General features: G+C 42.6%; 2 protein-coding genes across 2 annotated transcripts in view; one reads left to right on the top strand and one right to left on the bottom strand.

The window, feature by feature from the left end:
• Positions 1-126: 126 nt before the first annotated feature.
• LOC123498049 lies at positions 127-22,093 on the bottom strand. Its single transcript, XM_045245126.1, has 23 exons — positions 21,975-22,093; positions 19,401-19,544; positions 18,368-18,525; positions 17,650-17,782; positions 16,196-16,360; positions 15,265-15,384; positions 14,752-14,904; positions 13,972-14,077; positions 12,930-13,074; positions 12,091-12,223; positions 10,921-11,143; positions 10,154-10,263; positions 9,648-9,764; positions 9,361-9,431; positions 8,933-9,161; positions 6,782-6,931; positions 6,310-6,478; positions 4,532-4,661; positions 4,208-4,317; positions 3,467-3,564; positions 2,461-2,611; positions 1,898-1,969; positions 127-577 (listed from the first exon to the last, which is right to left on the bottom strand). Exons 1-23 carry the CDS (start codon positions 22,032-22,034, stop codon positions 486-488), a joined length of 3,039 nt encoding a protein of 1,012 aa, XP_045101061.1. The 5' UTR covers positions 22,035-22,093; the 3' UTR covers positions 127-485.
• The window catches only part of LOC123498052 (zinc finger protein 254-like), a 73,064-nt gene continuing 50,573 nt past the window's right edge, over positions 487-22,977 (top strand). The window contains exon 1 of the mRNA XM_045245134.1: positions 487-597. The gene's annotated coding sequence lies outside the window, so the exon portion shown is untranslated. The remainder of the gene's footprint in view (positions 598-22,977) is intronic.

Raw genomic sequence — 22,977 nt, 5'->3', positions numbered from 1 at the left:
CACATTTAACGAATAACATTAATAATAGAAAACTCCCTTAACACTCTCTCTCTCTCTCTCTCTCTCTCTCTCTCTCTCTCTCTCTCTCTCTCTCTCTCTCTCTCTTGAAATACATATGAACAAGCGTTCTACATACTAATTTATTAAAATAGCTGTAGAAGCTTACATTGCGTATACAATTTTTCAGATCAACGTTTCTTAGGTAAGGTTGTATAAGCTACTCGTAAAGGAATTATTATATATCAGATATTTATCCAATGCTACTTAACGTATTTACACTGTTAGGTAGAAGATAATTTACATAGTGACTTAAGTTTAACACCGCAAGAAGATAAAGAAAAGTAAGGATTAGGAGTTGCATTCAAGCCAGTGTTGAATTATAACTTTCAAATAGACCCGAACGCTGCTTTGTTTATCCTCCAGGAACCCTCCGCCGCTCAGATCAGTGCGGAGTGGCGTATGGTCTTGACTTCTTGTGGTGGTGCCTACTTCTTGTATTTGTTGTAAGCGTAGACTCCGGCGAAGGTGAAGCCGATTGAGATGACGAGCATAGAGCAAGCCAGCCCCGCCATGTCTCCTGCATAGAAAGGAAGGAAGGTCAGTGCGCTGTGATTCGATTAGAGAGGGATTGAAGATAAGGTGGAAGGAGGGAGGCTAAAGGTGCTATCACACGGACGTTTTGTGGTGGCATCCAGCCGCCGGTAGTGGTGTCAAGGAGCGCTCTTCCTATCACACGCGCAACAGATTTTTATTGGCATCTAGCAGCCGGTAACGATGGTATACGGAGTGCTTCGGTTCAGCGCAGGACAAAACTGTGATCGCATGAGACGATTCGCCCAAACTAAACGTAATTTGTGTATCTCTAAAACTGACTAATCTTTAATCAATGCTTTCTTTACTGAAATAGTTAGGCACACGTCCAATAAACTTTTGCTGAATAATGGATAAATATCAGACTAGAGATGCTCATATGTTTGTATTTGTGAAAAACGTCTGTTGACTCTTATTTTGATGAACATAAAAGCTGGATGCTAAACTTATTTCAAGTAAAAAAAATATAGGACTGAAGGCGTTACAGATTCCATGTTGAAATATTCCTTCAGAGCTTCCGTAATTTCTTGAAAACTTCTCTTTTCGATCAGTTTTCATCCCTGGTGTCATATAGACACTTCTGTTTCTGATAGAGATACCCAAAGTTGGCAACAACATCTTTGTAACAAATAATTTGCTCCCATCAGCTGAATGTAAACAAAGACTCCAGTACTGGTGACAAGATGACGATCGCTGGTGTCTCGTGTTTAGTGGCATCTAACCACCAATAATGGCGTCAAGATGTCTGTATTGGTGGCGAGATGTCAGTGAAATTGCCCGTGTGATAACATTTTAAGGTAATGTTTGTAATTTCTCTCTCTCTCTCTCTCTCTCTCTCTCTCTCTCTCTCTCTCTCTCTCTCTCTCTCTCTCTCTCTCTCTCTCTCTCTCTCTCTCTCTCTCTCTCTCTCTCTCTCTCTCTCTCTCTCTCTCTCGGTTATCGATTTTTTTTTCCGCTCTCATTCACACATTCAGTTACTCGTTTTTGGTATTTCTTTAACTGTCTTTCTTGACACAGATTCACTCTCACTTATCATTTCCATACATCACTTCTGTCTCTCACTCACTCTTTCTCACATACTTACCCATCTTGCCAGCCACCATTTTTCATACACTTCTCAGTTTTTCTCACTTTTCGCCCTCAGTCAGCCACTCTTATCCATTACTGCACTGTTTCTTTCACTGTTTTACTCGTCCACTCATTCACGATTTTTCTTCATCTACTTAATACAACACTGCCTTCTTAACTCTGCCACGCACCTACTGGCCCCACCACACTGCACTCCATACCACAACTAATCACTCACCTGGTCCATAGATGTAGTTCGTCTTCTTGTTGTGAGCGTAGGTATTCCTGTCCTCCCCCTCGTAATAGTCACCTGCAGGAGAAAAGAGCCAGCAGTCCATCAGATGCATACTAGTGCCACCAAACACTCACACTTAGGAGTGTTTTCTACATTGTTAACAGGCGAAACAGTCTTGGGAACTCTGCTAATCAACCTTGCGGCCTTCGAAAATAATAATGGTGAAAGAGCAAAGCGCTTCAGAAAAAAGGACAACCAACCATATTCTGAAACTCTTCCACGCCGCACTTCCGCTATATTCAAGAGGCTCTAGTTGTAGCGGGTTTTTAAGGCTCTTTTTTTTTCTTTACTGTTTTAGCGACAGATTAACAAGGTTTCTGAAATATTAACAAACAAAAGAAATTTATAAGCAAACAAAATAAAGAGAAGCGTTGAAAATAGACAAGGTGAGATGAAACAGCGTTGAAAATAGTCGTGGTGATAGAGAAGAGCGATGAAAAACTCGCGATGAGAGAGAAAAGCATTAAAATAATTATGTTGAAAGAGTGTTTGTGAGGCAGACGCACGTGAGTAGTGGTCGCAGGTGAGGGAGTCGCTGATGTGGGTGCCGTCGTCGGAGTAGTGGTCCTGGGTGAGGAAGCACGTTATGCCGCCTGACTCTTGCTCGTTGCAGAAGTCAAACCCGTTGCACCCGAAGTCTGGCTCGTTCTCACACACCTGTTGACCAATGTTCGTTTCTAATTCAAGTGATTGTTACACACGTTCATATTTTATTGCCCTTTCATTCAGCAGTTATATTTTAGTCTGGATCTGTCTTCTTGTTATGGTTTATTTCTCGTTTTTGTGTGCATCATTCTGACTGTATTTCAGTTATCCCGTTTACTATTCATAGTATTTGCACACTTCCTCCTCCTCCTCCTCCTCCTCCTCCTCCTCCTCCTCCTCCTCCTCCTCCTCCTCCTCCTCTCCTTCCTCTTCCTCTTCCTCTTCCTCTTCCTCTTCTTCCTCTTCTTCTTCCATTTCCTCCTCCTCCTCCTCCTCCTCCTCCTCCTCCTCCTCCTCCTCCTCCTCCTCCTCCTCCTCCTCCTCCCCACAAACAGCCTAGTAAGGATCTAAGGGTCTGTTGCTGTTTGTCTTCCCTTGTATTCCTTTGTATTCCTCCTACACACATGGACACACACACACACACACACACACACACACACACACACACACACACACACACACACACACACATGGCTCAGTGGTTAGGCTGGTTTCACAAGCCAGAGGACCGGGGTTCGATTCCCCGGCCGGGTGGAGATATTTGGGTGTGTCTCCTTTCACGTGTAGCCCCTGTTCACCTAGCAGTGAGTAGGTACGGGATGTAAGTCGAGGAGTTGTGACCTTGTTGTCCCGGTGTGTGGTGTGTGCCTGGTCTCAGGCCTATCCGAAGATCGGAAATAATGAGCTCTGAGCTCGTTCCGTAGGGTAATGTCTGGCTGTCTCGTCAGAGACTGCAGCAGATCAAACAGTGAAACACACACACACACACACGCACACGCACACGCACACGCACACACACACACACACCTGGGCACAAGCAGCAGGCGTGGTGTCCTTTATGTATCTGTCCCTGGTGCCATCAATCTTCTGGTTGGCGTGTTTGGTGAAATCCACGAGGGCATTACCTGAGAGAGAGAGAGAGAGAGAGAGAGAGAGAGAGAGAGAGAGAGAGTTTTAGTGTGCATATGATTTATGACGTAATTTTCAATGTACTTTTAAACTTGTATATGAGGAAGACTAGTTAAGAACTGCAGAAGGTGTCAAAAGAATCAACTAACTTATTTACCATTTGCACCTCCTCTATCACACCTCTGAAAACATACGAGTAAAGCGTCTGTCTGTGTGTGTGTGTGTGTGTGTGTGTGTGTGTGTGTGTGTGTGTGTGTGTGTGTGTGTGTGTGTGTGTGTGTGTGTGTGTAATTCACCTCGGTCGTCTGCTAGTCACCCAGCCAGTCTTCCCCATTACGGAGCGAGTTCAGAGCTCATAGACCGATCTTCGGGTAGGACTGAGACCACATCACACACAACACACACCGGGAAAGCGAGGCCACAACCCCTCGAGTTACATCCCGTACCTATTTACTGCTAGGTGAACAGGGGCCACACATTAAGAGTCTTGCCCATTTGCCTCTCCGCGCCGGGATTCGAACCCGGCTCTCTCGATTGTGAGTCGAGCGTGCTTACCAGCACACTACGCGGTGTGTGTGTGTGTGTGTGTGTGTGTGTGTGTGTGTGTGTGTGCGTGTGCGTGTGCGTATGTGTACTTACGGGAGAAGTGCATGCAGTCCTTGCTAGTGTTGAACATGGTGTCTGGGGCGTCAGCCGTGTGGTGGTCGTACAGGCTGCATTTGAGGGAGTCAAGGCAGAAGTCGAAGGATCTGAGGAAGGAAGGAAAGGAAGGCTAACGGGAAGGAGAGACACGTGATGAGAAATTAATCGAATGTTCTGTGGGTGATCTGAGGTGCAGGAGCAACAAAGTCATTTGGCACCGTGAGGAGGAGAGGGATGTAAGGAGAGAAAGGCAACGTGAGGGCTTGGAGAGGAGAAATGAAAGCAAGGAAAGGGAGGCAATAAGGGTAGGAACATACAGACCTGCAGGTGAAGTCAGCGGTGTTGTCACAGAAGTAGGCGCATCTCTCTGGACTGAGGGTGGTGTGGACTTCCTTAGGGTCACCCAGGTACACAAAACCTTCCAGCAGATCGTAGTCATTCAAGTGGGAACCTGGAAGGGAGTGCGGAGCTGAGTGCAAGGTCTCTTGGGTATCATGGCTAAGGATACGTGCTTCGCCTTACATTTGTGTTAATCCTCGTCTCCTCAGCTTTTATGACAATGCTGGGGTCACACTACAGCATTTTTTTTTTTTTTTTTTTTTTTTACCAAGACGCCTAAGACGGTAGTAGAGAGGGCTGTCACTGGCAGCAATGATATCATTTTAACTGTTTTTGGCCTGTCATAAGTTGTCTTAAATCAAGTCGTACCTTAACGTGACGATAACATAATAAATTATGATGTCCTTGTTGTCAACGACATTGTAAAAGCATTACGACAATTGAGCGTTCCATTCGACTGTCGGCTAAAGCTTCACGACAAACAAAGCCATTTCATGAGACGTTCGATAACGTACGATGATGTTATAGAGAGATACAATATCGTACGTGCTACAAACGACATCGTTTGACATCAAACGAGCCAAAAACCGTTAAAATACTGAATTACGACTGTTTTTTCAACATAAGTCTGGCAGCAACGCACGAAAACGTTGTCGCCAGAATCGAAGTGAAGAGTGTGTCCTCTCGTGAAATGCAGCCAGTTCCCTCAACCAGTGTCCCAGGTACAGGGTGATGACCTTGTTTTGGGTAATTTGAGCACTATCAGAGTAACATTAGTTCATTTCAGGTTAGTGTTATTTCCTCACCGTACATATTATGGAAATATTTCTTACATATAGACGATCTTTAACAAATTTTTATTTTTTTTAACAGTCATTTTAAAGCAAACAGGGTAATGTAAATGGTGTATTTAGGGTAAAGTTCGCAACTCTACTTGGCAGCACTGTCCCCGGCAGCTCCATTTCACACCGCGCTCTCAACATGGTTCCTCACCGAAGACGAAGGCACCAAGGAAGGGTATGCCTGGGTATGATGTCCCATTTTATGTATGTCCCATCTATATGTATGTAGACTCCATCCTCAAGATAACCCTGGTGAGATGCGGCTCCATGTCAGTGAAGACAGGGATATGATTCAGGAGACTCATGGTGAGATGCGTAGAGGTCGATGCTGTGAGTGATTTGACATGGGGGAACACTTACGACCTCTATATATAACCTTCTGGGCGCGCCCTGGCGTCGTCAAGCGAATACAGGGCGTCATCGCACGTTTGTCGAAAGCGTCTATTTCGGCATCGTTTGACATCGTTCGACATCGTTAGTGTTCCAAACGTTGTCACAAACCAAGAAAATTTGAAAATTCCCAGTTTCCATCCGTCATCGTTGTGGATGTCTCACGGTCATTGTGCGAGGCATATACGTCATCGTACATATAAGATCCGATGTCGTACATCCTTCGTTTTGTGTGTCATTCTTGCACTGAAATGCTCCCAATCGTTACGACAGTCGAATGCAGTCGTAAAAAAATGGCCTGTACGACCATCGAGGGCATCGTAGTAAAAAAAAAGCTGTAGTGTAACCCCAGCATAAGTGTTTAACATATGGGGAGGCAGAAAAAGCAATAAAGGGTAAAAGCTAAGAAGGAAGAGAAGTATGCAAAGTAAAAGATTAAGAAGGAAAGGAGAAAAGCAAAGATTAGAACATGAAAGGGTGTGTATCGAAGTTTGTCTGTCAGAAACGCTACTTTTTTCCATTACTCACGGGCAATCACGACGCAATCAACCTGCGAGACGAGGTCAGCGTCTGGCGGTGGCTTCTCCTCTGCCTTGGCGGACAGCAGGCAGTCCTGGGTGTCGTAGCAGTAGGAGAAGGTCTCGCACTCGAAGCTCATCTGACCCAGGCACTTGGCAAGGCAGGTGCCGTAGCTCACCTGTTGCAGAGAAGTGGTGGATTATTATTATTGTTATTATTATTATTATTATTATTATTATTATTATTATTATTATTATTATTATTATTATTATTATTATTATTATTATTATTATTATTATCGTCATCATTATTAGCATTGTTATCATTTTTATTATTATTATTATTATTATTATTATTATTATTATTATTATTATTATTATTATTATAATCACATCATCATTTTTTACTACTACTACTACTACTACTCTCTCTCTCTCTCTCTCTCTCTCTCTCTCTCTCTCTCTCTCTCTCTCTCTCTCACCTTGGGTATCCTGAGGTCAGTGAACTTGTTGGCCAGCTTGTTTCGTTTCCTCAGCAAGTAGAAGTCGTCCCGCACAATGTCAACAAACACGGGGTCATCTCCATTGATCTCCTCCGACTCGAACAGTGCGCGGTACTTCCCCTTCTGGACCTGAGGGAGTGAGACCACACGTAATAGTCAATCAACCTGAGGTGGGTGGCGTCCATTGAAGGAATCCTATAGGGTGTGAATCCCTCTAGGTAGGTTTTGCGCCTCCCAGTATACTCCATGTGAGTGCTGGGAATCAAAGGTTAGAATTCATCTAGACTGGACAGCCGTCTGGAGGGCCCCGCTTTGGGATTAAAGAAATAGGCTGACCACCCAGGGAGTACTCCCGCCACCGCACTAAGTACCTAGGGGATCCGGGTACGTGCAGTGGCGATAGTGTCTTCTCTACCAGCAGGAGTAACTATGATTGTCTTAAGGAGTGGGCTTGAGATGTGTGGCATCTCGCCATGTGATGTGAAACCCCTTAAGAGACTTTGTTATGTGGTAGCTTACCTCCCTGTGGTTCTCACTTGTAATGGAGCAGTCCAACCCCATGGCTAAATTGCTACCCACTGGTGAAAGGCCTGGAGAGGAACCTATTTCCTCATCCTTGAATTTAAGCCCGAAGAGCAATGGGTATCCAGATGGCTCAAATACCTTAACAGCTTCACTAATCTGGAATCTTCTTGCCCTGGCCGGTTCTCTATCCCGGCAGGTCAGGGGACTGTCAGATGCATTTGCTTTGCTCCTGAGAAAACCTGCTAACCCGGGGACGAGTAGTGTCTTTTTACCATTTCTGGAATGACGTCCCTGCTTGGTAAAGCTGTTGACTAGGTTGATGTAGCCCAATGGGGTTATGGCCTTAAGTTTGGGTTACATGATGTGGATGTGGTGCCACTCCTCCACTGGAGGTTTGTGCTGTGCCTGCAGTATTTTCTTTACTTGCCAGAGTGTCATTGCAGGGACACTAAAGCTGCTGATACGATCAAGTCTTATTACTACAGGTCGGGAGGGATAGTCAATCGACCTGAAGCAGGTGGCGTCCACCAACGGAATCCTACAGGGCGTGAATCCCTGTATGCAGGTTTTGCACCTCCTATGATAATCCATGTGAGTGCCAGGAAGAAAAGGTTGGAATTAATTTATGCTGGACAGCCGCCTGCAGGACCCCGCTTCAGCTATGCCGTTTAAGAACTGACCACTCAGAGGATGCTGCCGTCACTGCGCTAAGTACTTGGGGAATCCGGGTATGTGTAGTGGGGCTGGTGTCTTCTCATTGTTGTGTGGGATGGGAATAACTACAACTCTTCTATGGTAGCCAAAGGCAGTGGGAACACCACGACATGAGAGAAGCTAAGAAAAACATTACTTCAGCACGTTTCATTTCCCGTGTGAAATATACATAGCTATGCCTATCCTTTTATTTATCTCTCCATAATGATCTTTTCTGTGCTCCCTATATTGGTGTTGACTCACCACGAACAGTCTGTTTAGTAAAATGTATTGCAGTCATCTACGTTATTTGTGTGATACTTTTATCGTGTCTCTTCATTACATCTAACGTTGTGGTGCTTAGCTTCCTTACTTGTTGTCTGTCATCACCTTTCTTTATCTCTTATTCCCCTTAACTATATCCATCAGATCCTCTCTTACTCTTTGTTTCTCAAATAAATGTATTAAAGTTGAACATTTTAGCGTTATTTCCTGAAGAATATGACCTGTTTTTTCCTCCTCTCTATATTAGTTCTATCAGTCATGTATCGTCTATGAAAAGGGACACGGTCCTATACGGATATTCTTCCCCCTTGAAGTACAGTAGTGCCTTTTAGACCAATGGTTCTCAGGCACCTAGTTGCTTACTGGCACATCACAGATCTTGCACCATAACGGCACATTAACCCTTTAGTGACGTAGGCAGTTACTGCCGGTGTGGCTATCAAGGAAAAATAAGGCGGTGCACTAATAGGTGATAGATATAGTCACGGCGTATAGTATGCCTATCGCTGTTCTGACACGGGATGTAATTCGAGGAGTTGTGACCTTGTTGTCCCACACACACACACACACACACACACACACACACACACACACACACACACACACACACACACACACAATACTTACCACTCCATCGTGATCTTTGTATTCCAGTTCGATAGTGAAGTTTTCCGTCATAATGAAAAACCCGAGCTTGGCCTCGATCACTTCGTTGATTTCCTGCACGGCCTTGCTGTCGGTGACGAGGGACTTGCTATAATGGGGGCACGCCTTCACGTTCAGGTTGGTGCCGATTGGGTTCTTGTAGTTACTCACGTAGCAGGTCTTCCCGTCCCCCTTGCATTTGTAGAACGATCTTGAAGATTTTTGAAAGAGAGAAATGGGAGGGAAAGATGAACAATTATTGCGTCATTTAGGAAGGAACAGGATGAAAAGATTGATGAAATAACTGACTGTCGCACCGTAAACACACAGGTAAGGGGCACCATGAGAGACAAGAAAGAGAAAGAGAGTGAGAAAAACACGCTCAAAACAAGACGAGGCTTGATACTCACTTGCAGACGAATTTCTCATAGCTGAGACAAATGTAGGCACAATTTTCTTCATCGTGCATCTTTACTTGGATCTGTGATGGGAGAAGGCAACAGACAAACAGTGTTTTACAGCAATTACCTACTGAGTGAATTTTTTCTTGCAATCTTTCATAACACTAATTAGTCTTTGCTCGTGGAGAGAGAGAGAGAGAGAGAGAGAGAGAGAGAGAGAGAGAGACTGACTGACTGACTGACTGACTGACTGACTGATTGACTGAGACAAACAAACAAGAGATATCGTTAGTTACCAGAGTCTCGCTAGAGGTAGGCACTCGGTCAGGAAGTTTGTGGAACTGTAGCAAGTAAGGCGCGGGTTCCAGGAGCAGCATCGAAGCATACACGAAGCCACTCATGTCGTGTTCCAGCTTTGGGGAGGAGAGTGATCGAACATTTAGGCGCTGCAGTGTATAGATGGGAATGTGGACATTACTCTGTTCATTTCTGTGTTGCTAATATGGGATAATGGAAAGGGATGAAGAGTTAGAAGGAAAAAAGTTATGATGTAGGATGAAGTGAGTGATTGAAGAGAAAACACGAGATAGCTTCCCATGACACATTATCTCTTTTATCAAATCTCCTTTCCTTCCTCCTCTTCATCAATAGTAACTGCACTCCCTCTCCTCTTACCAAGTCACATATATTACGCATCCATTTCTCTCCATTACTTTCTTATCCATCTTATTCCTTCCTAGTAATAGCCACCCACCATGCTCGTTCGTGCTCTTCCCTTCCAACTCCCTTCCACCCCACGTACCTGCACCTCCGGGAACCTGACGTAGGAGGACTTGGTCTTTGTCGCCACGTAATCGATCAGCTTCCTACTAAACTCCCCTGGCATCTGCGAGGCGCCGTGAAACCAGTCACCTGAGAGAGGGAAGCTGGTTTAGCGTCTTGGAATGAAGGAGGAAAGAGTGGAGGGAAGGAGGATGTGTAGGAGGAAGGGAAAAATGTGTGGGTTTACTGGAGAAAATAGTGAAGGGAAGGAGGAAGTGTGGGAGGGAGAGAAGCTGGTTTAGCATCGTGGAAAGGAATAGAGAAGGAAAAATGCATGGGTGTAGTGGAAAAAAGAATTGAGGTAAGGAGGAGGTGTGAGTTTTATGGAAAAGAAGAGAAGAAATTTATCAATGGAAAGAAGCAAGGAGTGAATATTTCGTGCAGAAAGTAGAGAGCAAGGAAAGAAGAAACGAGTTGAAAAAAAGAAGGTGGGGAAGGAGGAAAAGCTGAGAGGGAGTGAGTGAGTTTCTTGGGACAGAAGGGTGATGGTGGTGAGGAGGAGGCAGTGATAAGTCATATCAGGAAAAATTAAGGAAAGCGGTGCGAGTAAATGAAGGTCGGAAGGGACAGTACCTGTCTAATCTTACTGCATCCATCTCTCTCTCTCTCTCTCTCTCTCTCTCTCTCTCTCTCTCTCTCTCTCTCTCTCTCTCTCTCTCTCTCTCTCTCTCTCTCTCTCTCTCTCTCTCTCTCTCTCTCTCTCTCTCTCTCTCTCTCCCCACCACCACCACCACCACACAGACTCACCAGCAAAGGTAATCTTGAGCCAGGTTCTGTCCGTGGGGCGATCCAAGCACTCGCCGACATGGAATGGGTTGAAGTCGTACTCCTGGAATGACGTCTGCATGTTGAGGAGGTTGAGGATGTCGCGGTAGTCGATTTTGTCGGTGTCGTTGTTGAAGTACACAGTTGCCTCCACTTGTATGGGTAGCCTTGTGCCCTCCCTCTCATCCTCATTCACTACATCCTCCTGCCGGGGTGAAAAGTAGTTCAGATATTAATTCTCTCACTGCGTCACGTCAGTCACGTCAGCATGTTACCACCATTGCTAGAAAACCTTCCTTCACTTGTAAACAAAGGCCACCATGGTTGCTGTGATGGAAGTCAAAGGCTGGCAATAAGAAGGCCGTGTGTGTGTGTGTGTGTGTGTGTGTGTGTGTGTGTGTGTGTGTGTGTGTGTGTGTGTGTGTGTGTGTGTGTGTGTGATTTCGGTTTATTTGAATGGCATTTAGAGCTGGAACATTTACACGTTATCATACTTATACATATACTATACTTATATAATAAGTATTCAAACATCTTTAAGTGTACACAAACCCATGGTGGCATCTGACACCAGCTGCTACATTGTGCAACATTAAGCCTACATGACCTAGGCCCGCGGTGGTCAGACCACCCCATATGTATTTGTGTATTCGGAGTTTGATACTCCTACCCAGCAGAGGGATACGACTAAGGAATGGCTACAAAGATAATGAGTGACGAGACCACTGATAAATCATAATGAGAGAAATCGAAGAAGAAAGTAAAATTTAAATTTAAGGAATAGGCCGGAGGACATTAGAAGAAAAAGGGAGAAGGAAGAGAGAGAGAGAGAGAGAGAGAGAGAGAGAGAGAGAGAGAGAGAGAGAGAGAGAGAGAATACAAGGGGCAGATGAAAATAAAGATGAAAAGAAGAGAGATTGACAAAATAGCAATGAGAGGAGAAAGAACAAGAAGGAACAAAAATGAGAGTAAAAATAAATAAAGAGAGACTAATAAGAGGACAGAAGGCAATGAAGGATGAAAACTGAACATATTGAAGGAAAAACATGAAATTAAAACTGAAAGAGCTTAGAAAAAAGAAGACAATCTCTCTCTCTCTCTCTCTCTCTCTCTCTCTCTCTCTCTCTCTCTCTCTCTCTCTCTCTCTCTCACCGAGCTGAAGTGATAATCGACAACCGTTTTCTTAAGCATCTGATTTTGTTCTACGCTGAAGATGTCGTCCCTCACAGCAGTCCAGCGTCTCGTCTTCACGCCCCTCCTCTCAGATAACCCGCTGAATATGTACCTGGGTGGCGGGAGAATATGAAATCTGCTGCAGTAACAAATAGCACCAGTGTAACGAGGTGAGGACAGAAGCAGTAACTATCATAAGAGTAGCACAAATATATCAACCGTGAGACCACAAAGTAAGGCAGCCAGTCAAGACACAGAGCAGTGGGAGCCGTTACAAAGACTTGTCCCACGAATATCAATGTAATGGAGTAGACAGTTCCAGGTGGGGGAGAGGAAAGGCAAGCAAGAGTGTTACAGGGAAAGAGAAAAGTAATGCCAGGAAAGTACTCGTATGTGGAAAAGTAGTGGAAGAGAGAGAGAGAGAGAGAGAGAGAGAGAGAGACGCGGGGCGGGAGGAAGGAGGAAGAAGTGATAAGCTAACAATAGTTACAGTGATCAAAAGTAGACCAGGAAGTAAGAAATGAGATTATTCACAATAAAAAGGAGTGAGACGAGAAGGAGGAAGAGGTGGAAACGAAGGAAGAAGAGAATAAAACAAAAGAAAACGGAGAGGAGGAGGAAGAGGAAGAATGCAATCAACAATAACAACAACAACAACAACAACAAACGCTTAATTCACCACTAACAACTGAACCCTCTTCTCACAACCTCCGCCCACCTTACCCAACCCCCTGAAAAAAAAAAAAGCTAAGTAAATGAATGAATTAATAAAAAAGTTAAAAAATGAAAGAAAACGAGTCACCATTCCCAGCACGCACTTATCGTCGAGATGGAAGAGATGGTCTGGGTCAGCCATGATGATGCCGCCGATGGTGTTGCTGCCTATTTGGTTCCCGAACTGGTGGTCATCGAGGGCCTTCATCTGGCACTCCCCTGTGTTCACGTCGATGCGGTACTCGATGCCTGGTGAGGACATTAGAACATCAAGGAGGAAAAAGAAAAAAACGAAACAGAACATAAGAACATTAAGGAGTACAGCGGAAGGATTTGGATTCGAATATTGGCCACGGGTTGAATATAGGAAGGGCTTCTTTGCTCAGGGTAACAGTTCCCTGATGGATGGGTTTTCATGTAGGCGGTACCCAAAAAATACCTCCTTTAGCCCATAGCCCATAGATTCCCGTGAAAAGCCCACATTGTATGAAAAAAAGAGAGAAGAACTTATCAAAGAGAAAAAAACTAATAGAACATAAAAGAAAAAAAAAAGCTGCAGTACTCGATTTTATTTTTCATTTATTTATTTATACCATGTGGGCTTTTCACGGGAGTTTATGGGCTAAAGGGGATACTTTTTGGGGTACCTCCTATCTCAAAGCCCACCCGCTAGGAAACCGTTGACCCGAGTGAGGAAGCCCAACCTACACTCGGACCGTGGGCAAGATTTCTGGTGCAAATAATGATAATTCCATAAAGGGAATGAATATGAGAAGAAAAACATAAGATGAAGAAAGGAACAAAAAAGAATATAAAAAAAACAAGGATAAGACAATGTTAGGCAAAAAAAAATAAATAAATAAGACGAGCAAACAATAGAGGCTGAACAAGGACAAGAACCAGAACTGAAGTAAAATGGTGACAAGGCGAAGGATCACAAAGAAGCCCTAACTAGAAGCAGAATGTTGATGAGAAATTGCTTGGTATTTGAAGAACGAAGACAGTGAAGAAAAACTAAATATCAGAAGCAGAACAAGAACAAAAATCCAGAGAGAAGACAAAATCGTTACCGCAGAACGCGTACCAGGAGGAGAACCACCACCACCAGGAGCAGAACAAACTTAAGGGCTGTAACGAAGGACTCACCAGTGTTATAGTCGTGGATACTCTTGTAGGCGGCCGTTGGTTCCTGAAGATCCATGCCTGGGTTCACGTCGAAACGAAGGAGTTTCTTGGTCCTATCGTAGTAGAGCTGATGGAGGTAATGGAGGTGCCAGGCAGTGTAGGAAGGAAGGAAGGAAGGGTTAGAACTGGTTGAGGGACAACACGAAGGCATTTGGCAGGAATAGAAAAGATGGAAGAGTAAAGCTGGTTAATGGGGATGGAGATGGAAGCATTTGTAGGGATAGAAGAAGGTCAAGGAAAAATGGCGATGAGACCAAGAAGAGAAGGAAGTAGTTATGTTTGACATGAGATAAGAATGAGAGAGAGAGAGAGAGAGAGAGAGAGAGACTTCTATGGGACCTAGGAATGTAGGATATTCATCTTTTGAGTCGCATTTCCCTTAGTCTGAGCCCATTACTTCTTTGAAATTCTCTTGAATTTCTTCAGAAATATTCTTAAAAAGCTGTAAAAGATGATGGATGGGTTTCCCATGCGTGTTTTTCCATATTGATGATGTAGAATCTGTTAAGTTAAATCTTTGGAAATTCCAATGTCTCATTTTGATTATTCTAAAATACTATTAATACAATTAGAACTACCTCAAAAATCGTCTTAACATCCAGTAGAATCGTGAAAATCAATAACTTCCACTAAGTCTGTCAAGCTTTCAATGGAATCTCAACATCTTGCACTAGAGCCTATAAAAGGCAATTGAGGTGAGACATCAACACGCCTGAGAAGACGCTTTCCTTGCACACTTACCCAGGACTTATAGATGACGTAATCTTTGATGTAACTTCTCTCAGGCACCAAGACTGTCTCTGTGAACACCTGGAATCGGTCGGGAGCATTCGGGGGGTCGATGTAGTTTGGGTCCAGCGTCATCCTATCTTTGCATTCCAAACCATTCCTCACCTGTGACACGAAAGGAAGGAAGAGAACTGAAGTTAGATTAGATTGTGTTTGGAATGAAAGAAAGGATGTGTTTGGTTAGGTTTGTACCAATCATGAGGAGAGGCAGACAGACAGACAGACAGAAAGGCAGAGGAAAGATGGGGACTGACTGAGGGACAGACAGATGGAATCAGCATTAATTGAAGACTAGTATTAATAAACTTTAATGATAGATCTGTATGTGTGTGTGTGTGTGTGTGTGTGTGTGTGTGTGTGTGTGTGTGTGTGTGTGTGTGTGTGTGTGTGTGTGTGTGTGTGCGTGTGTGTGTGTGTTTAGTACATAAAAGTGCATATATGCAAACATAGTCTAGCAATACGTACCAAAAACCTATTCCTCTGCTCGGGCGCCACATAAGGTTTGAAGTCTGTGTATTCGTAGTAAACTGTCTGATTTTTCATGCCTGCCTCCACGTCCCACGGATCGACCTGGAAACCGTTCACCTGTTGGGAGGAGACATTCTGTTACGGTACCTGGATCTAGAATACTAATTGCCAGAGCTGGACTAGCAAAGCCACACTACCAATTTTCAGCGACTTTTCCTGCGACTTTGAACAGGAACAAAGACGACTTTTAAGAAATTGGTGTGGCTGAAAGAAAAGATGGGCCAGAAGGACATACACCAGGAGGAAGACCGGTAGTTATTAGGCTGTGTTGTAACTTCAAACAAAAAAAAATAAACAGATTGATAAATAGATAATCTAAAGATTAAATGTGCTTTTCGAACTTATAAGAAACTTTTTTTTTATCACGTCAAAGTTTGCTTTGTAATATAACGGAGTCACTCCAAAAAAAAGGCGCAGTCGCAGTCACACCATATCCGGCGGCAAAGTCGCAAAGTCAAAGTCACACCTGAAAATATGAAGTCGCGCCCAGCTTTGCTAATTGCATTACCAATAAGCAACAACACAAATACTCTGTCTTGATTACCCCATGCATATACATTGTGGTAGAGACCATTTCTGACACACACACACACACACACACACACACACACACACACACACACACACACACACACACACACACACACACACACACAAAGAGAGGTGGGCAGAATTGTTAACCTTCCCGCTAAGTTAAAAGGTCACAGCTTCTCGCCTTGTGTCTCATGCCTTTTTTTCCCGTTACGTGAATTTAACATTAACAACGTGCAAGCAGAATGAAAATTTGTTTGTACCCTACCAGGGATTCGAACTGTGATCCTACCTTGCTAGTCCCAACACCCGCCACATGACTGGTCAGGGCCCTTACCGTGACAAGTAGCGGCGCCTGCAGACTGGTGCCGTTCAGGGAGTTGCCGTATGGCATCAGCCAGTCTTCGGCGGCGAAATAGTAGTCAATGGTGTGGTTGCTGGGGTGATAGAGGGTCCAGCGGAGAGCCTTGATGTCCCGCACCGTTGCCTCGTGTCGAAAGGCCTGTCATGGGACAGAAGGCTTATACTGGTGGCTGCGGGCCACCAAAGTCTCAATACTGCATACATATGGTCCGTAGTTAGCAGTAATAGACAGCTGGTGGTTATTGGTCACTTTTACCTAGGCAAGTGATGGTTCTTAGTTACCAATTCTAATTACTCTCCAGATAAATGGTTGTTCCAATAACTTTTATTTCGGACAACTGTTGGCTTGGATAACCTTTAGCATGGCATTGAAAAAAAAAAAAAAAGTATTTTCACTTGAACCGTGCATCTAGAGACTGGGATGAGATATCTGTAAGAGCTCTGTTAGCTGCCCTCGCTTGCACACAGTCATTGACAATTACACACGCTGTCGTGACACAAAGTTTCTATATTATTCGTCTTTTTCGGCACGTAATCCACGTCCTTTGGTTGAAACCGTAAGGCACAGTAAGAATTGCAAAACTCAAATATCTTCTCTATATGTCTGTCAGGCAATATAGAAATGTCATTATGAGTTAATGAGAAAGAATTGAAAGAAAACAAAATTAAACAGCTCATTTTTTATATGTTTGTTATTTGTGGAATTTATCCCATGATATTCTGAATAAGCCATCTTATCATACTGTGGAAAGGTCCTCTACACTCTACAGAATGCCATAAACAATTTGTAGTTAAAAATAAGTGAAGCCATGAAGCTTTGTATGAAAAGATGTCCCATCATATTCACGCCCGTGATAAGCTATCTGCTCACCATTGTCCTCGCTCACTGGCACAGAGGACGGTTACATGTGATTGGTCGCTAGTGACATTTGATCAGAGCCAACCAGTCAGCGGGGCTGTTGCAAATCTACACAAGGCTTCAGATGCGTGATTCCAGTGAACGGATTCATGTAGTTCTTTGTGAGTGATCAAGACAACTGGTAGTGTGGTTATTTTTGTTTGGAAAATTGTTACTCCCCACTCATTGAATACTGATACATATCTACGTACAGTTGTTAACTCTTCTGGCTAGCGGTCAAAAATTACTGGTGGTCTTAAGCTTTATTACAAACAACACTTGTGTCTTAGCTGGTGTCTCCAGATTTAAGGGTTTTTACCTACTGGTGTACATTAACTGATGCCCCATATTCTACCTCCATAACCACTGGTGTCTCTCAAAAAGCATCAACAAGCCACAAATTTGAATGATGTAGGAAATGTTCAGACTCGAGAAAATAGGGAAGTGACGGGGGATGAATATGAAAGGAAACACAATAATGAGTTGTTAAGGGTGTAGTTGGAAGGAAGGTGAGAAGTGCCTGGACTCACCACATTCTTGCCAAAGTCCCTCGGGATTCTGAGCAGGGCTGAGGGGCCGTACAGGAAGTTTTGCTTGCCTCCCGCGGATATGGAGTTGTCGTAATTCCATCCCCATAACCTGTAGTTGTCCTCCTCCCCCACCCTGCACAGCGTCCAGCCAGACACGACCGCGCGCACACACACACACACACATTATCATCATTATTATTCACTTACTATAATGATGGTGATAATGATGATAATAATAATAATAATAATAATAATAATTATTATTATTATTATTATTATTATTATTATTATTATTATTATTATTATTATTATTATTATTATTATTATTATTACTATTATCACTTATTATTATTATTATTACTATTATCACTTATTATTATTATTATTATTATTATTATTATTATTATTATTATTATTATCATCATCATTCTTATCACCATCATTATAGTAAGTGAATAATGATGATGATAATAATAATAATGATAATAATAATTGATAAATTAATAAAATTAAACTAAATAGTCTAAAATATTATTTTCCATTTTTAATATGTGTGTGTGTGTGTGTGTGTGTGTGTGTGTGTGTGTGTGTGTGTGTGTGTTTATAAGATTAAATAAGTTAATCTTTGATATCCCTCATGTCTTTTGTTTACTGTTGAGAGAGAGAGAGAGAGAGAGAGAGAGAGAGGACCGGAGATGGCGAGCTGGCTGCCACTAACATTAATGTCTGGCAGGTCTCGCCAATCACCAGGAAGGACTGCTGGCTGGCGGTGTAGTAGTTGTTGGTGGTGGTGACTCCCTTGGACACCACCTTCACCACGCCCTTCTCCTCCTTGATGTCGTACAGCTCGTCCACCAGCATGGTCGCCCCGGGGTCCTGTCAGATGGGGGGAACACACACACACACACACACACACACACACACACACACACACACACACACACACACACACACACACACACACACACACACAGAGTTAGTTAATTTATTGAATTCGGTATACTAATTTGAGATACATATATCGTTTCAGTTTGTATTACTTTTATACAGTTTCTTGAATCTTTTATTTATTTATTTTTTTTTTTTAGTAGTCATCCCGTTGATATGAAAATGACATAACAAATTCCGTTAACACATGACCGAAACTGAATACTGGTTATGAAGAGTCACTGAGACGTTTCATTCAGCAGGCCGTCACATACTGTATAAGTTCAACATATTTTTGTCTTTTTTTTATTTTGCAGCATTTCAAAGCATTGATCTTTTTTTTTCTACGTTGTTGGAATTAACACTGCAGGACGCTTCTAGGAATTTCCGTAGTCTTTAGTCATTTTCCGCTGTACCTACGTGAACTACAGGGACGACTTCTTATTGACAAATCTTGAGTGTGTTGAGCATGTCGTTGTGTTATTACTGTGTCATTAAATCATCTAATCACATGCTCATTAACGTACTCACTTACTCACTTATGAAACCTTCAGTTAATTTTTGTTACATCTCATTCGCTCCAGACTATCTCTTCCTTCCTTTCCTCTTTTTCCTTCTCCTTCCTTCCCGCCTCTTTCTACTCTTCCTCCCTTTATCCGCTTTCTTCTGTCTGTGTTTCATTACTTCTCGTTTCTCCCCGTCTTTTCCTTCATGTTCCTTCCTTTCCTTCCTTTTGTACAGCAGATCGCCCAGTATTAGGCGTAAACGAAGAAAGATCAAGTTTACCCCTTATTAATCACGCTTAGTCACGTGCCCACACTCACTAGGTCCGGGAAATTGACGGTGAGAAGAGAGTCATAGGAGTCCTCCACCATCTTCCAGATGTCAGGCAAGTCAGGTGTTTCTCCCTGACCCGCCACCATCACTGTCAACACCGCCACTACCACCACCGTCACTTTTATCGCCTCCTGCAGGATAGAAATACAGGTGGAAACACTGAAAATCTTAGCATAGTGGTTAGGGGGTGAAAAGCAGCATGTGGGGATAGACCTATGATGCGACACAAATACAGTCCAGGATAGTAAGAACATAAGAAAAGTAAAGGGAAGCCACAAGAAGCCATCAGGCCTACACGGGGCAGTCCCGGATTGAAACATACGAGTACTTATCCATATCGGCCTTTCATTCCCAGCCATTCCCAGCCAGGAGTGTATCTGATTTTCTTTAAAGCTCCAAATTACTCAGAATTAACTACCTTATTACTGAGTAGATTCCATTTTTCTACCGGTTTATTTGATCATTTATTCCTTCCCATCTTAAAAAAAAATCGAATAAAAAAATCTTAGCCATCAAGTCTGAACCCATTATTTCTTAACAAGAGGTTCACAAGTCAGCACGAAGTAGACTGTGAATTTACAGTGGCGGAAGAGAAAAGGTTAACTAATGGGGATGGAATTCACTATCGTGAATATAACCTCGTCAATAGACCCACAGTAACTGTTATAGACTTGAAGAATTTATTCTGGACGTTTCGAAGGCCACTGCCTTCATTTTCAGCAGTACAAAGCAGAATGAAAAATACAAGCGAAATGAACCAAGTGAAGGGAAAGGGACAAAGGATGAGAGTAACGTGACGCAGTGTGATTGGCCAATCTCACCTGTGAGCTCCATCCTACTCAAACCCTACCAGTACCTGACCTGTCTTTCCCACTAATCCCTAGATCTGGTAGGGATTTAGTCACCAGTGTCATTAATGGATCGAGCTTAAACATGCCTTCATTTAGATTGTAATTCTTATGGTTCTGTATACAAACTGATTCAAAATTCTTATTTTTTTTTTTTTTTTAATTGTTACATTTGAATAACATTTGACTGGAATCCCAATCAAATGAGTGGTCATTATCAAAAGCATGGATAAAATTGGCATTATTAGTGTGACAAATCCTAACACTTCTCTTGTGTTCTTTTAACCTCACATCCAAGGATTTGCCTGTTTCTCCTATATAAACTAAGTTGCGATCTTTACAAGGAATTTTATATACACCTCCTTCAGCTTTAACACTCAGATTATTGTGAACAAGGATAGATTTGATGGCGGATGTGTACTCAAAAGCTATGTACATCAAGAGCTCTGCTGACTGACTTAATGAGAATAAAATTTGACAGTTACTGATGTATTTTTTGCTTTTTAAAATTAGTGTTTTTACCTGAAATAAAAAAAAGTCGTCCATATTACCACCTTCTCCGCTAATAACCCTCAATCTCCGCTGTAGGAAATAACACATTAGAACATACTAAATTATTGGACCCACTAATGAAGCCTTAAATAATAGAAACGCATATGTGATTCCAAGGTTTAGTTTGACGGTCGACCGTTGGATTATGTTGTACATTGCTGGTCCCCTTATCACAGAATGGACGAAGTCTGTGCAAGAAATGATGAGTATGTGTGTGCCTTGTTAGGATTGGTTAAGATAGCGATGGCTACAATTGTAGTAAAGTTGTATTGTAGGGTGTGCAATGAAATTGTAGAAGCGAGTAAAAGGTTCAACAAAGGAAATGTAACTTAGGTGCTTCTGTCAGAGAACAAGTTAGGATTCATAGGAATGTTTGTAGACTAAAACAGATTCAGTTTGAAAAAGCAGCTCCACAAAAATTGGTTTACATATTGAACTGTTGATGATCAGAACAAACTTGTGAAGAAAGAAGGGAGTAAATTAACAGACATTAGCTAGCTTCGAAGGGTTGGATAACATTATAGATGCCCAGAACCTGCCAACCAATCGAACAATAGATTCTTGCCTCTCAACGTACGTTTTATCGACACAACATTGTAACCTTGCAACCACCAAGCAATGGTCTTAGATCTCGTATTTGCAAAATTGATCACTCAAAGCCTCCATCAGTATTGGTTTATGGCGTCTCAAAGAGATTTTAGGCTCAGGTCAGAATTACGAAAGAACGCTTCTTTTCTCACTGAGAAACAGATTTGACCCAGAGGAAAGAAAGGTTGCCGTTCTGGTAAATCTGGAATGTACTATGTAAACTCTTTGTTGCGTTAGAATCCCTTCAGGAAATAGTAATACTAATACTCGTACCGGAAGAAGCATTAAAAGATTCCTGACATTCATTGTTCACCATCTCCATCATGGAATGTGTAGGCGGCACTACATAGTATGTCTGTCTTCCTCTAATCGCGGCTGAATCACTGTTATTCTATTGTCTAAACAGTCCTTTAGTCCCTGAAATAATCAACTGGACAATTAAAGAAAAAGCTTTTAAAAACCATCTACCAAATCTAAATAAACATTTGAAAAGTTGGGGCCATAGTTCAAAAGACTTAACACTAACTTGGGAGGCCAGAACACCCCAATACTTCACTAACAATCAGGACTCACCATGTTGACGGTGCGGCGATGGTGCGTACTCTGGCCAGCGCCCCCATCTCTGCAATTCATTATCAGTACCTACCACCCGACAGTATGCCACCTAACACCAACAATTGCCAAACATTGACACACACACACACACACACACACACACACACACACACACACACACACACACACACACACACACACACACTGCCACCAATATCACCACCATCACCACCACGATCATATGATTCAGGGACGCGCCACATTTCTTACACGCCACATACCCTACAGGAAACTTCTTCAAATTTGACAGTTTTTAGAGTAGTAATATATTTCTTACAGGGAGAGAGCATATTTCCTACACACAGTAAGTGTAAGAAATATGCTATGTACTAAGTTGCTGTGTAGGAAATGTTCTCTTGTATTTGTGTAGGAAATATGACTACGTGGAGCTGCGACTGTCTGGCATAACCCCTACAGTTAAGTTGTCACATCTACAAACATTGTATAGGATCATAGACAAAGGTCTGTAGAATATTAATCTATATAATATAATTCTGTAAAAATTGAAAAGCACATTAATTAAATTTAAACTTTTTATTTTGTCATTAAAATGACACTTTTTATTTCATACAAAAACATACGTCCAGGTGCAGTGAAGTACAAAAGATGCCGTCTGTGCCTTCGAATGGGGGAACAAATACTGATGTGTCTGAATGATAACGATCCTACGCAGAACGGACATAAACAAGCTAAGTAATTGTTGACTGCTCAAGCTTGTCGGGAGTGTAATGAGCCAGAAACGCCGAATACAGAGGCTCTCTGCTCGAGAGGGGCGCCTACACAGTGCAGGAAATGTGACAGAAGAGATTATGTGCTGTAACATTGTGACGGAACAGATTTTTGAGTGTAGGAAATACGTATGTCACTACTCTAAAGCAACTAAATTTGTAGATGTCACCTGTAGGGTATTAGGTTTTTGTGTAGGAAATGTGTTAGATACTTATTTTTGTGAGGGAAATAT

This window comes from Portunus trituberculatus, chromosome 47, assembly GCF_017591435.1.
Source record: "Portunus trituberculatus isolate SZX2019 chromosome 47, ASM1759143v1, whole genome shotgun sequence".
Classification (NCBI taxonomy): Eukaryota; Metazoa; Arthropoda; class Malacostraca; order Decapoda; family Portunidae; genus Portunus; species Portunus trituberculatus.
This window is presented reverse-complemented; position numbering and strand designations above follow the sequence as displayed.

Coding starts and splice junctions, on each gene's coding strand:
- LOC123498049 (XM_045245126.1), bottom strand. CDS start 22,034: ATGAATTGCAGAGATGGGGGCGCTGGCCAGAGTACGCACCATCGCCGC. Junction 9,162..9,360: donor TATGAGAAATTCGTCTGCAA/GTGAGTATCAAG, acceptor AAAATCTTCAAG/ATCGTTCTACAAATGCAAGG. Junction 2,612..3,466: donor CGCCTGCTGCTTGTGCCCAG/GTGTGTGTGTGT, acceptor ATTGGTCAACAG/GTGTGTGAGAACGAGCCAGA.